We start from the raw sequence: 14298 nt of genomic DNA on the forward strand, positions 1-14298 counted from the left end.
GAAAGAGGCCCTTCGGCTCATCAAGTCTGCACCAAACACAATCCCACCCAGGCCGTACCCTCATATCCCTGCACATTTACCCACTAATCCCTCTAACCTATGATTCTGTGATCTTCCTTCTTACCTCCCGTCTTTGGATTTGACTTCGAATAATGGAAGTTTCACTCTTGGGAGTTGTTCAGACTCTCTTCCCAGGTGTGTCTGGCCAGCTCTCCTTTATCACTCTGCTATTTTCCTTTGCTGCATTTTTAAAATAAGGCTTTGCCTTTCTCCCCTCAACTGTGTGTTGTTCATCGATGTCCTTGTCTGGTCTCTGCCACACCTTATATAAGTAAATCACAATAGGGGGAGAATGAAAGCGAGGAATGTTAAAAAAAACACTTCATGTAGTTCCTTCAGTCACAGAATTGCTGCAGTAAATGTAAAATAAAAATCTAATAATTAACCATCAGTGCCAAGAAGTTTCATTAAATAAACACTGACTTCGTTCTCTTCAGATTTTGTAATTTTCAGCATCTTACCTATTCTTTAGACGTTTGATTTCATGAAATGTACATTTCTAAATATGCAAAACCGTAACAATGTTCTGTTTACAAATGTAAACTTCTAAAAACCTGTAATATATACAGACAATGGCCCACATTAGTGAGCCCCCAATGTCATAGATCTGTAGCAAGGAAGATATGGTCACATTTTATTCACCTTAAATTATTTCCACTGCAGATAAACAGCTACATTTCCAGTTGGGCTTTGAAGCAGAAAGTCCAGGCTAGTCAAGATAATAGCGTGACATAACTGCAAACAAAATGTGTCTTTTGCCAGAGATCCTTCTAGTTCCTCCCCTGCCCCCAGTAAATAGCCCAGTAAACAACATTTGACTCATTGCCTCTGTTCAGGATCCCATCCAATCACCACCATTTTCTTTTGATTGTTTATTGCGGACTCGCAGCTTCCCAAATGGGGGGGACAAGTAATCTGGAGCTCCAGCTCTCTGACACTATTCTTCCGCAGCTTTTCACAGCCTCCTGTAGTTTGAAGTAGACTTGGAAGCAAACTACACAATGGAGACATGTGTCACAGGGAAGAAACAGAAAGAAATAGGCAAAGGAATAACTCTTTAAACCAGAAAATGAACCGGGAGAATCACTCGGTGTGGGGATTGATTTTATACAAACCGTGTGGTCTTTAAACAACGCTTTCATCCGTTGGATGATCGCAACACACTTTACAGAGCATTTTTGGGGCAATAAAAAACTCCAATATAATAGATTCAAGTCCTTTAAGCAGAAACACTGGGTGGGCAATGTGATTCACTGACGCAATATTAAAAGCAACTCTGTAATAAACAAATGTCAACAATGAATAAACACTCTGCAAAGGGTACCAGAGGCACGGACAAGATCCTTCATTTTACTCCGTTGTTTTGAGAGGTAAGCAAATCTTGTGTCTGGTCAGACACTTTAGGCTGTGTTCACTATTATAACACAAGGAATAACTTTAGTTTGTAAAAGGAAAGTGTGCATTAGATACTCAGTGAAGTTAGGCTCTTCGGTCTGCTTGTATTTATTTTTTCTGGACCATGTCCTGTGTTGTTTAATGAAAATGTTTTTTTTTGATGACATTCGAGCTGAGCCAAAACAAATTTCTGCTTTACAAATGGTATCATCTTTAAGTGTGTGTATCCAGTGGATGCTTTGTTATTTTTCCTGGGAATTGTTTCCGTTACTCCGCTCAATAGTTAACTGCCGACGGATTTATTTTGCGAAACTTTATGCTTTTAAAATAGGACCGCTATCATTAAAGATAAACAGTTACATATGCTACTGGGCCTAAAGGGAAAAATCCTGGCGAAACCAGAAGATAAGTTGTAATGAAGCCTTTTGTGGCCAGCTGCGTCTAAATAAAGAGCAAGAATAATGACAAACTCAGTGAAGTTAGCAGAAACACTACTTTCCCATTCTGACGGCCAAGGGAATCGTAGCGGGTGGGGGCAGACCACGCAGAGTTCTGCTGACCTTGCACAGGGTTTTCCAGCCTTGAGGCCAGTGCAGCTGGAAAATCTTGCTCAAAGTGTCCAGAGAATCAACGAAACAGGATCACTAATGTAAGTGAACTACTGTCAGTGATAGAATCTTGCTAAATCCAGTGCTCTTAAGTTTAGATTCAACTTAATTTAGATTTAGAAATTGCACTTTCCAGGAACAGATGCAGTGTTACGATCCGTCCAACCATTAGATAAAGCAGCGATGCCGTCTGATGATATTTTAGGATTGGGTAAGTTTAAAGGATAAAAAGAAAATTGGACAAGTAAACTAATGCAGAAGTAAAATCGTAAAGTGAAGCTTTCAGCCTGTGAAAATTATGTTACTTGTTTCTCTTTTGGAAGTGCAATTCTTTCTTTGTAAAATACGAGGGGAGAAAATTTGTTTGGAACCTTTTTTTTGGAGGGGCGCATCACCAACAGAGTGCGTGCCCCAACAATAGGTCCAAGTCACATATTGCTGGCTTTGGGTCCTCCTTTAAACTGTCAATATGGCTGTTTATGCCTCCAGAGACAGCTCTTCAAGAGATTCATTTCACACGGCCTGTCTCAGCCACAGCTTTTATTGATTTCTGGCAGGATGGGGATGAACAACAGAAGAGAAGGCCATTGGCAGTGACCCACAGACATGCTGTGAAACTGGGAGGAACATTCCAGCTATTCTACTTACCATTTCTTGGTGATGGTGACAAACTAAATGAAGTTAAGAGAAACACAAGGGGTGGAATTTTCAGGTCCTGCCTGCCACAGGAATCATAGCAAGGGCTGCTAGGCCGATCCCACTCCATTGCAAAGGGCTTCTAGGCCGAATCCACTCCATGCAAAGATCCACTAGGCCGAATCCACTCCATGCACAGATCTGCTAGGCCGATCCCACTCCATGCAAAGGTCTGCTAGGCCGAATCCACTCCATGCACAGATCTGCTAGGCCGATCCCACTCCATGCAAAGATCCGCGAGGCCGAATCCACTCCATGCAAAGATCCGCTAGGCCGAATCCACTCCATGCAAAGGTCTGCTAGGCCGAATCCACTCCATGCAAAGGTCTGCTAGGCCGAATCCACTCCATGCAAAGGTCTGCTAGGCCGAATCCACTCCATGCAAAGGTCTGCTAGGCCGAATCCACTCCATGCAAAGGTCTGCTAGGCCGAATCCACTCCATGCAAAGATCCGCTAGGCCGAATCCACTCCATGCAAAGGTCTGCTAGGCCGAATCCACTCCATGCAAAGGTCTGCTAGGCCGAATCCACTCCATGCAAAGGTCTGCTAGGCCGAATCCACTCCATGCAAAGGTCTGCTAGGCCGAATCCACTCCATGCAAAGGTCTGCTAGGCCGATCCCACTCCAGGAAGTCCAATTTGACAAAGGCTTTTTGTCTTCCCAGAAGGAAAGAAACAGTTCAGACTAGTATTCTTGTTTCCTCATTTTACTGGCATCCCATTTTAAAGTATACAAGAATGGTTCAGTATTCTTATTTCCCCAGTTTATTGTCTTTTCCCTCTGGGTTTATTTTTTCTTGGGATGTGGGCATCACTGAGAAGGCCAGCATTTGTAACCCGTCCTTAATTGTTGTTGAACTAAGTGGCTTACTGGGCCATTTCAGGGGGCAGTTAAGAGTCAAGCACATTTCTGTGGTTCTGGAGTCACCTGTCGGCCAAACCAGGTAAAGATGGCAGATTTCCTTCTAGAAAGGACATTATTCAACTTGATGGGTTGACCACCATTACTGAGATTCACTTTGAAAGGAAGTATTTCAGGAGGACGAAGATAAATCTTTGACCCATTTGCCACCTGCCAAACTATTACAGCAAAGACTGACTTCTAATCCATATTATCTTCATTTTGCTTGGTGAATGTTAGCTCTCAAAGGTATCAGGACTAGACAGAATGTGGAGTTGAGGCCGCATTCATATCAGCTAAGATCATATTGAATGGCAGAGCAGATTTGAAGAGCCAAATGGCCTACTCCTGCTCATAATTTGCATTCTTGAATGTAAGTGATTGGCCAGGAAGCTCATTTTGTGGCACAATGGATGGAATTTTGCATCCCACCCGTCACGGGGATCGTAGCAGGTGGGATAGGACCATGCAAAGGTCCGTTAACCTTGGGTGGAATTTTCTGGTCTTGGGGCGAGCTTGGTTGGAAAATCCCACCTCCCCAGCGTCTCCATTCGCTCCAACTGGCTGGAAGTGCCAGAAGTTCAGCGCCAGAGTTCAGTAATGAGAGGATTTCCCGCAGGAATGCTTATCATCCCATACCGTGGCAACAACCTTCTAAGCCAAAATGTTCCCATCCTTTGAAAAATGTGATTGATCTGGGTTAATGACTTAACATCATCGATCACAATAAGCACCATTCTGGCTAAGAAAGTAAGGGAGTCAACTGCTATAAATGTGAAATATTACCTACTGTCCATGTAAAAGATGTCCATGTGGTACACCCTCTGATTTTTGCTCCCTTCCATCTCTACCTGTCAGCAAATATCCATAAGCATGCACAACTTAACACACTTGTCAGAAATGCCTCTCCCCAAAACTTTTAGAATAGAACCCTACAGTGCAGAAAGAGGCCCTTCGGCCCATCGAGTCTGCACCGAACACAATCCCATCCAGGCCCTACCCCCATATTCCACCCACTAATCCCTCTCACCTAAGCATCCTAGTACACTAAGGGGCAATTTTAGCATGGCCAATGAACCTAATCCACACATCTTTGGGCTGTATGAGGAAACCGGAGCACCCAGAGGAAACCCACGCAGACACGAGGAGAATGTGCAAACTCCACACAGACAGCGACCCGAGCCGGGAATCGAACCCAGGTCCCTGGAGCTGTGACGCAGCAGCGCTAACCACTGTGCTACCGTGCCGCCCACCACTGTGCTAGTGGAGACATGAAAAAAAAACCCAGCTTTTTCTTTGAGTTTAGGCTGTTTCCAAACCCTTTTTTTTTAAAATTTGTTTACGATGTAGACTTTACCGGTTAGGCCAGCAGCTAGTTGCCCTCCAGAAGGTGATGGTGAGCTGCTTTCTTGAACCGCTGCAGTCCACGTGTTGTGGGGGTACGCTCCCAATACTGTCCGGGAGGAAATCCCAGGATTCTGACTCAGTGACAGTGAAGGAATAGCGATGTAGTTCCAAGTCAGGGTGGTTTGTGGTTTGGAGGGGAACATATCGGTGGTGATGTTCCCACGCATCCACTGCTCTTCTCTGGTAAAGGATTTGGAATGTTATGTCAAAGGAGCCTTGATGAGTTGCTGCCATGTATCTTGCAGAGAGTACGCACTGCTCCCAGTGGTACAGGGAGTGAATCTTGAAGGTGGTGAATGGGGTGCTTATCGAGCGGGGCTGCTTTGTCCGGGATCACGTTGAGCTTGAATGTTGTTGGAGCTGCACTTACTCAGGGAGCATGTTACATTTCACTCCTGAGTTGTGCCTTGTAGAAGATCAACACACTTTGGGGAGTCAGCAAGTGAGTTACTCACCACAGAATTCCCAGCCTCTGACTTGCTGTTATAGCCTCAATATTTTTATGGCAGTTTCAGATAGGTTTCTGGTCAATTGCACCATTCAGGATGTTGATAGTAGGGGATTTTGCGATGACAATGCCATTGACTGTTAAGGGAAACGGTTAGATTTTCTCTTGTTGGAGATGGGCTTTGCCTGGCACTTGTGTGGGGTAAATGCTATTCACCACTTACCAGCGTATCATCGTCTGCCCTTGAGTCTGATCCCAGTGACTCAGTGGTGTTACAAAGTCAGTTTGTGATATGAAACCTGAATTCTTGGCACAGTATTATCTGAAAAATGCAGCCCAACATCCTCATTGCTGCTCTGTCTTTCATCTGACCACTTTCTGTGTCATAAACATTAAAGATATAATGGAAAATACTTTACACCCATCCCAATCCCTGGGGTCGGGCTAGCAGACAGGAGTGAGCGTAAAGTTAAGTGACATGCTGGAGGGTGGGTGCATTGCCCATTGCTATCTGTGTCTGCTGGTATTTTATCAACAGGTATTGGGCAGTTCTTTTACCAGTGGCGAGGGTGCTCATGCCAGGGGGAGATGCTACAGTATCTGAGATGGGGCCCTCCTGTTTTGGCATCCTGTGCCCAATGAACAGAATTGGCGGGCTGTGCTTGTTTGGCAGTTCTCATTCTCGTGATTGCAACAGCCCATCCCCTTTGCCAGGGTCTGGCCCTGGCAAAGCCACCCCCCGCCCCCCCCCCCCCACCCCCAACTCACCATTGAATCCAGAGTCTCTCAGAAAGAATTAGAGTAGAAGTGAAGCAACAGAGCACACAGAACCTGCTCCAATGTTTCCTGATGTAGCCTTGATACGGGAGGTGGACAGGAGGAGAGAGGTCCCCAACCATGAGACAGGAAGCTCTGCACAGAAACTAGAGGTGGCACGGTGGCACAGTGGTTAGCACTACTGCCTCACAGGGCCAGGGACCCAGGTTCAATTCCCAGCTTGTGTCACTGTCTGTGTGGAGTCTGCACGTTCTCCCCACATCTGCTTGTGTTCCCTCCAGGAGCTCCGGTTTCCTCCCACAGTCTTCAAGACGTGCTGGTTAGGTGCATTGGCCATACTGAATTGTCCCTCAGTGTACCCAAACAGGCGGTGGAGTGTGGCGACTATAGGGTTTTCACGGTAACCTCACTGCAGTTTTAACATAAGCCTACTTGTGACACTAATAAATAAATAATTACATGAAGTACAGATAGCAATGCCAGCAGCCTAGTCTCAAAGGCATCATTGCAGTGGACATAGTCCCTGGGCAAGATCCCCAAATCCATGAGAACTATCTCAGCACCAATCATAATTTGTTCTGATTCCATAATTTGTTCTGGAATCAGATCAGCTGAGAGGGCATGGGATCCAAGGGGCTATTGCCTTGTGGATCCAGAACTGGCTTGCCCACAGAAGGCAGAGAGTGGTTGTGGATGGGTCTTTTTCTGCATGGAGGTCGGTCACCAGTGGAGTGTCCCAGGGATCTGTTCTAGGACCCTTGCTGTTTGTCATTTTCATATGTGACCTGAATGAGGGAGTGGAGGGATGGGTTGGTAAGTTTGCCGATGACACAAAGGTTGGTGGTGTTGTGGATAGTTTGAAGGGATGTCAGAGGTTGCAGCGTGACATAGATAGGATAAAAGTCTGGGCGGAGAAGTGGCAGATGGACTTCAACCCAGATAAATGTGTAGTGGTCCATTTTGGCAGGTCCAGTGGGATGAAGGAGTATAATATCAAGGGTGAAACTCTTAGCAGTGTAGAAGATCAGAAGGACCTTGGGGTCCAGGTACATAGGACTCTTAAATCAGCCTCGCAGGTGGAGGATGTGGTTAAGAAGCCGTATGGTGTACTGGCCTTCATCAATGGAGGGATTGAGATTAGGAGTCGGGAGATAATACTGCAGCTTTATAAGTCCCTTGTCAGGCCCCACTTGGAGGACTGTGCTCAGTTCTGTTCATCTCATTACAGGAGGGATGTGGAAGCTATTGAAGGGGTGCAGAGGAGATTTACAAGGATGTTGCCTAGATTGGGTGGCATGCCTTATGAGGATAGGTTGAGGGGCCTCGGTCTTTTCTCCCTGTAGAGACAAAGGATGAGAGGCAACCTGATAGAGGTGTATAAGATGTTGAGAGGTATAGATCGGCTGGATTCTCAGAGGCTTTTTCCTAGGGCTGAAATGGTTGCTACGAGAGGACACAGGTTTAAGGTGCTGGGGAGTAGGTACAGAGGTAAGTTTTTCACTCAGAGGGTGGTGGGTGAGTGGAATCGGCTGCCGTCGGTGGTGGTGGAGGCAAATTTGATTGGGTCTTTTAAGAGACTCCTGGATGAGTACATGAGATTTAATAGGATTGAGGGCTATAGGTAAGCCTAGTAGGTAGAGATATGATCAGTACAACTTGTGGTCCGAAGGGCCTGTTTGTGCTGTAGTTTTTCTATGTTCTATATCATTGCTACATCCCACTGGTGGGGAGCGATGAACTGACTTCCTTACTTTATTCAACCCCCTTGGTTGGTCAAAACAAAGTTAATTTAAAACAGCTCCCTTCCCTTTTCCCAGTCCAAATGTGCTTTAAAAGGAGCCAAGACCACTTAACTTGGTTTTCTTGCGTTAAAGAGTAAGCTTTTTAGTTATTAAAATGTGAGAAAAATAATAAAATGCAATGCACATACGCACCGATTAGAAGCGAATCCAAAAGTAACAGTTTAAAAAAAAACCAATCAGTCTTTGACTTAACTGACCTAACTCGCTTCAAGCAATCAGAGAGAGAGCGAGACTTTATTACCTGCCAGAGCGGGGGTGAGTCCACTATTTTTCCTTGTTTCTATGTCACACATGCTTACGCCCGAGCACCAGCCCACACTGATCAGCTCTGCAGCTGGCTTTTTATCTCAGTCCCTTGCGTATTCCTGAAGGGGAAAACCAATACAGTAGGAAGTTTGACAATGCCAGGTTTAAGTCCAACCAATTTATTCGATAGTAAACTCACAAGTTTTCGGGGTTTGCCCCTTCATCAGGTGAATGGAGAGTCCTGGCCTCAGACAGAGCATATAACAGCACAGACAGTTTACAGATTACTGATTAGAATGCGAGTCTTTACACCTAACCTGCTGTTCAAGACCTGAAGTGGCTGACAATGTGAGTGGAAGGAGCACTGATCACAGGGTAAAGAGATGTGTATTGTCTCCAGACAGTACAGTAAGTGAGGCTTTGCAAACCCAGGCAAGTCATGGGGGTTACAGATAGTGCGACATGAACCCAAGATCCAATGGCCAATGGAAAACCAATGGACAGGTCTGGGTTACAATGTGCAGAAAGGCAGTAGTTTTGGCTGAGATGTTAATCAGCTTCCAGCATCTCCCCAGGAGGTGACAGTTTAGCCTGCACTGCTTCTTCCTTTGAAATGTCTCTATCTGAGAAGAGGAGGTGACATTTGTTGTCTGTCTTTCTGGACAGAGTACAGGAACATTTCAGGTGGTGATTGAATTTACATTCTCAGCCATCTTTGGCTTGTATGGCCCTTCTTAAAAAATGATGTGGAGATGCCGGCGTTGGACTGGGGTAAACACAGTAAGAAGTCTTAAACCTGGTGTTGGCAGACTTCTTACCTTAAAAAAAGCAAAGTTGTGACGTAACCTTGCACAAATGGTCAATATCAGTGAACGTCTCACGTTGTTGCTCTGTTCACTACCTCAGCTTCACAAGCTAAATAACCCTTTATTTCATGCTTTATAAATGTTAATTTCATCATAATTCATACCGTTAGAATGTTATATTCCTGAGCGCACACCCAGTAAATAGTGGATGAGCAAAGAAACATAATTGCTTTCTGCAGACAGTTAGAGTTGGCAATCACCACCGTGAAGATTGACCAGACAAAAAAAAATTGGAGAAACGATATCAGGCTTTTTATTTTAGAATAAATTCTGGCCTTCCACAATATAAGAGATCTTATGGTGCAACAGTAGCGCCCTTGCCTCTGAACCAGAAGCTCCGGGTTCAAGTCCCACCCCAGGACTTGATGGCCAAGGAAGGTGTGTTCATGACTTGGTCAAACAGGTTTGAATGTCAACCTGCAAATCTTATCGGCATGCCAGCCCCACAACCACTGCACCGCCGGCCCTCCGTTTCCACCACAACCATCACCCTCCCCACCCCATGGCCCAATCTCTGCCCCCCCCGCCCAACCATTCCCAGGCCAGCCCTGAACCCCCCCACTCCTGGCCTGCTCCAATATTCAGTGCCCCAGATTCCCCCCCTTTCTGCCAGTCCCTCCCCCCGCCCCCCCAACTGCCCCCAGAGTCCCAAATCCCCCTCAATAGACCCAACCCCTCCCCACAGTCCCAAATTCCCACCCCCCATACCCCCCCCCCACCCCACTCCCGCACTTTCCCCCCCCCCCTTCTGGATGTTATAGTTTGCAGAGGTACGTAGATAAGCTGCAGAGCTGGGCCGAGAGGTGGCAGATGGAGTTTAATACGGAAAAGTGTGAGGTGATTCACTTTGGTAAGAGTAACAGGAGTACAGAATGTAGGGCTAATGGAAGGACTCTTAGTAGTGTGGACGAGCAGAGGGACCTCGGGGTACATAGCTCCCTGAAAGTTGGCACCCAGGTTGATAAGGTTGTTAAGAAGGCGTACGGTGTGCTAGCTTTTATTGGTCGAGGGATTGAATTTCAGAGCCGTGAGGTCATGTTACAACTGTACAAAACTCTGGTGCAGCCGCACTTGGAGTATTGCGTACAGTTCTGGTCGCCGCATTGTAAGAAAGATGTGGAGGCATTGGAAAGGGTGCAGAGGAGGTTTACCAGGATGTTGCCTGGTATGGTGGGAAGGTCTTATGAGGAAAGGCTGAGAGACTTGAGGTTATTTTCATTACAGAGAAGAAGGTTAAGAGGTGACCTAATTGAGGCATACAAGATGATCAAAGGATTGGTTAGGGTGGACAGTGAGCGCCTTTTACCTCAGATGGTGATGGCTAACACGAGGAGACATAGGACGGATGGCAGAGGTAGGTTCTTTACTCAGAGGGTAGTAAGGGCGTGGAATGCCCTACCTGCAGCAGTTGTGAACTCGCCAACTTTAAGGGCGTTCAAATGGTCAGTGGATAGACATATGGATAACATTGGAATAGATTAGGTTCGAGGGTCATTAGATTGGTTCCACTGGTCGACGCAGCATCGAGGGCCAAAGGGCCTGTACTGCGCTGTAATGTTCTATGTTCTACTGCCCCAATCATTGGCTTCCCTCCTTCCTCCACCAAACTTTTCTGCAGAGTAACAGCGGGATCCCCCAACTCACTGATTGTCCCATAGATCCTGCCCCCTTGACATTGCCCCATGCCCGGTGGGCAGTGCCAAGGTGACCCTTGGACATCTTGCCTCTTGAGTAGTGTCAGGGGGCATAAGCTGGGACTCACCAAGGTGCCAACGCCCAAGGGACACCCACCCCACTACACGACCCTTGGGGGGGCCCTGATTGCTGCCCTTTACTCCGGAGTGGTCGGACCACTAGCTCACTGTAAGTGGGGAGCTACTATAATCCTTGCTGGAATGAACCACTCTGGTGGAGTTGGGGGGAGATGCTAGCGGGCCCAGAGACTTCAGTCCCAGGCCCGTTAATCACATTTAAAATCTATGTAAAGACCTATCTAAATGCTCTTGGCACTTCTCAGCAGATTAGAAGGGCGGATGATACCGCTGGAAATTCGGCGCTGGGAAACGCTATCGGGTTGGGAATGCAGGCACAAATTCCGCTCAATGGCCTCCATGAGATTCTCCCAGCCACTGCATTGGAGAATCGCTCCCCCCCCCCCACCCCATTCATTGATACTGAAGAAGTCACATGTACTGGAGATATTGGCTGGAATTCTCTTGCCATTTGCCTGTGGCACATCTCCTGCCATAGATTCCCCAGCACCATGGGGTACCTTCAGTGGGAATTCCCATCAACAGTGCCGGGACCAGGGAACCCTGCCACCGGCGAACAGCATACCGCTTCCCATTGCCGGGAAAATCACCAAGGGGAGGGCAGGGAATTTCGCCTATTAATTCTTGTTTTCTTTCTCCACAGACGCTGCTGCCAGACCTGCTGAGATTTTCCAGCCTTTTCTCCTCTCGTTTCAGATTTCCAGCATCCACATTATTTTGTTTTTATAGTTGTCGATGGGTGTGTCAAGTCAAATTAACATAAATAAATGTTTTTTTTAAGGGTGTTGCAGTCAGGCATCAAAAGAGTAAGTTTTTACTTGGGTGATAGTGCAGGTTTCTAGTACACTCCTCATTTCTCCTGATTGCCATTGATTTCTATGCAAGTACAAACCTGGAGTGATGTCTAAGCAGTTGCAAGTGTTTATCACCCATATGACACACTCATTCAAAGGTAAAACCACCGGACATAATTCCAAGTACTGCCTCATTTCATGTTTTTGCAGGTTGGACAAATCGAGAGGAATGGAGGTGAAGTGGGTGAAGAGATTTTTGTTTCTGCTCGTTGTTCTACAAGTACAGACTCTGTCCTTCAGTGAAACCCATCGCCCTGCCTCAGACATCTGTGCAACTCACATAATCTTGCCAGGTCCAAAAGGTACGGCAGATATATCCCAGACATACAGTACCTAATGCAGATATTATTTGTCGTTATAGCAATGTAATTATTGAAATGATTCCTCTGTGGTTATTAGGACATCGCAATCCCAATTCACACAACTAACTCCCCAACCTACCCTCAGCAACTGGATCAAGATGCCAGCAGGTTAACTCCTCATTCTTTTATTCAGCTTCAATTCACTGTGTGACAGGACCTGATGAGAGATATATTAAAAAGATTAAAAATGACCATAATTGCTAGAATCCTAGAATGGTTACAGCACAGAAGGAGGCCCTTGAGTCTATTGTGTCCATGCTAGCTCTCTGCAATACTGAATGAGCCAATCCCACTCCCCTGCCCTTTTCTCTGTGGTCATGTATTTCTTCTTCTTTTGGGATCCAAATCTCTTTTGAAAACCATGATTGAATCATTGTTGAATCTGCTCCCACCTCATTCTTAGGAAATTCCAGTTCTTTAGCCACTCACTGAGTAAAAAAAAAATTTCCTCATTTTGCTGTTACTTGCTATTCAGCTTAAACCGGCGTCCTTTGGTTCAAGACTAGCCTTAATCACAAAGAGGAGGTGATGGTTTAGTGGTATTTTCACTGGTTTACTAATTTAGAATTCCAAGTTAATGCTTTGAGGAACTCGGTTCAAATCCTACCCCAGCAGATGGTAATATCTGAATCCAATTACAATCTGTTTGAGACTCTTTCACCCATAGGAACATTCTCTCCCTGTCTGTTCTATCTCGACCTATCATGACTTTGAGAACCTCTAGCAAATCTCCTTTCGACCTTCATTTCTTCCGAGAAAACAATCCCTGCTTCTGCAATCTATCTACAAAACTGAGGTCTCTCATTCCAGAAACTATCCCTGTAAAACTTTTCTCGGCGTTTGGTTAAGATCAAGTGTAGTATCGACATGCTGCACTTGGTTGAAGTCATTAGGTTACATTTCAGCTTCGTTTGAAGCAATTTTTAAAAGCGGCATCTCAGCCTTTTGGCTAAGATGCAAATGAGATCAAGCCTTGAAGGAAGAGCTATGCCTACTCCAATCAGCCTGGATTATGTAGGTCAAGCCCAAGACAGGAGGTGAGAGCCTGTCCTGTCAGCTTGGATTGGGAATGTCTCAACTTGTTGAGACTCTGAATTGGATTTGATTTCACTGAATTGGATTAAAACAAAAAAAAAGCTGGACACATCTCGAGCTAGAGGCTGCACTGTAAACCATGTTTCTTCCCAGCTCTTCTTTTGCCTGCAGCAGGTCAGAGAGTGGGAGACAGTCAGGAACTCGGGGCACGGGAGGGAGTGAAGAACTCAGGGAGAGGATATCACAAACTAGGTGGGGGATCTGAGCGATGGAATGTCGGAAACTCAAGGAGAAGGAGGGGAGATTAGTGGAGGTGGAATCGAGAATAGCATTGAGGAGGGGGGTTAGTGAGGATGGAGTCTAGAGCAGTATTGGGGAGGGGATTAGTGAGGCTGGAGACTAGAGCTGTGTTGGGGAGGGGGGGGGGGTTAGTGAGGGTGGAGTCTAGAGTAGTGTTGGGGAGGGGGGTTAGTGAGGATGGAGTCTAGAGCTGTGTTGGGGAGGGGGGGTTAGTGAGGATGGAGTCTAGAGCTGTGTTGGGGGAGGGGGGGGTTAGTGAGGGCGGAGTCTAGAGCAGTGTTGGGGAGGGGGGTTAGTGAGGATGGAGTCTAGAGCAGTATTGAGGAGGGGATTAGTGAGGCTGGAGTCTAGAGCAGTGTTGGGGAGGGGGGTTAGTGAGGATGGAGTCTAGAGCTGTGTTGGGGAGGGGGTTAGTGAGGATGGAGTCTAGAGCAGTATTGGGGAGGGGGTTAGTGAGGCTGGAGTCTAGAGCAGTGTTGGGGAGGGGGGTTAGTGAGGATGGAGTCTAGAGCTGTGTTGGGGAGGGGGTTAGTGAGGCTGGAGTCTAGAGAGTGCTGGGAAGGAAGAGTCTAGAACAGTGTTGGGGATGGGGGGTTAGTGAGGGTGGAGTCTAGAGCAGTGTTGGGAGGGGATTAGTGAGGATGGAGTCTAGATCAGTGTTGGGGAGGGGATTAGTGAGGTTGGAGTCTAGAGCAGTGTTGGGGAGGGTGTTAGTGAAGATGGAGTCTAGAGCAGTGTTGGGGAGGGGGGTTAGAGGAGAAGGAGTCTA

The 14298-nt window shown here is 46.5% G+C and overlaps 1 protein-coding gene across 4 annotated transcripts in view; it reads left to right on the forward strand.

The window, feature by feature from the left end:
- Positions 1-14298, forward strand: part of LOC145346415 (collectin-10-like) — a 139978-nt gene that overhangs the window by 97672 nt on the left and 28008 nt on the right. For 2 of the 4 annotated variants that reach the window (XM_080193582.1, XM_080193583.1), the window contains exon 2: positions 11983-12134. In XM_080193582.1, coding sequence (XP_080049708.1) covers positions 12002-12134 — 133 coding nt within the window. In that variant the 5' untranslated portion in view covers positions 11983-12001. Of the gene's footprint in view, positions 1-970; positions 1431-1996; positions 2105-11982; positions 12135-14298 lie in introns of those variants that run through there. The other 2 variants (XM_080193581.1, XM_080193580.1) reach the window with 2 other exon arrangements.

This window comes from Carcharhinus amblyrhynchos, chromosome 8 (assembly GCF_965287045.1).
Source record: "Carcharhinus amblyrhynchos chromosome 8, sCarAmb.v2.hapA, whole genome shotgun sequence".
Lineage (NCBI taxonomy): Eukaryota > Metazoa > Chordata > Chondrichthyes > Carcharhiniformes > Carcharhinidae > Carcharhinus > Carcharhinus amblyrhynchos.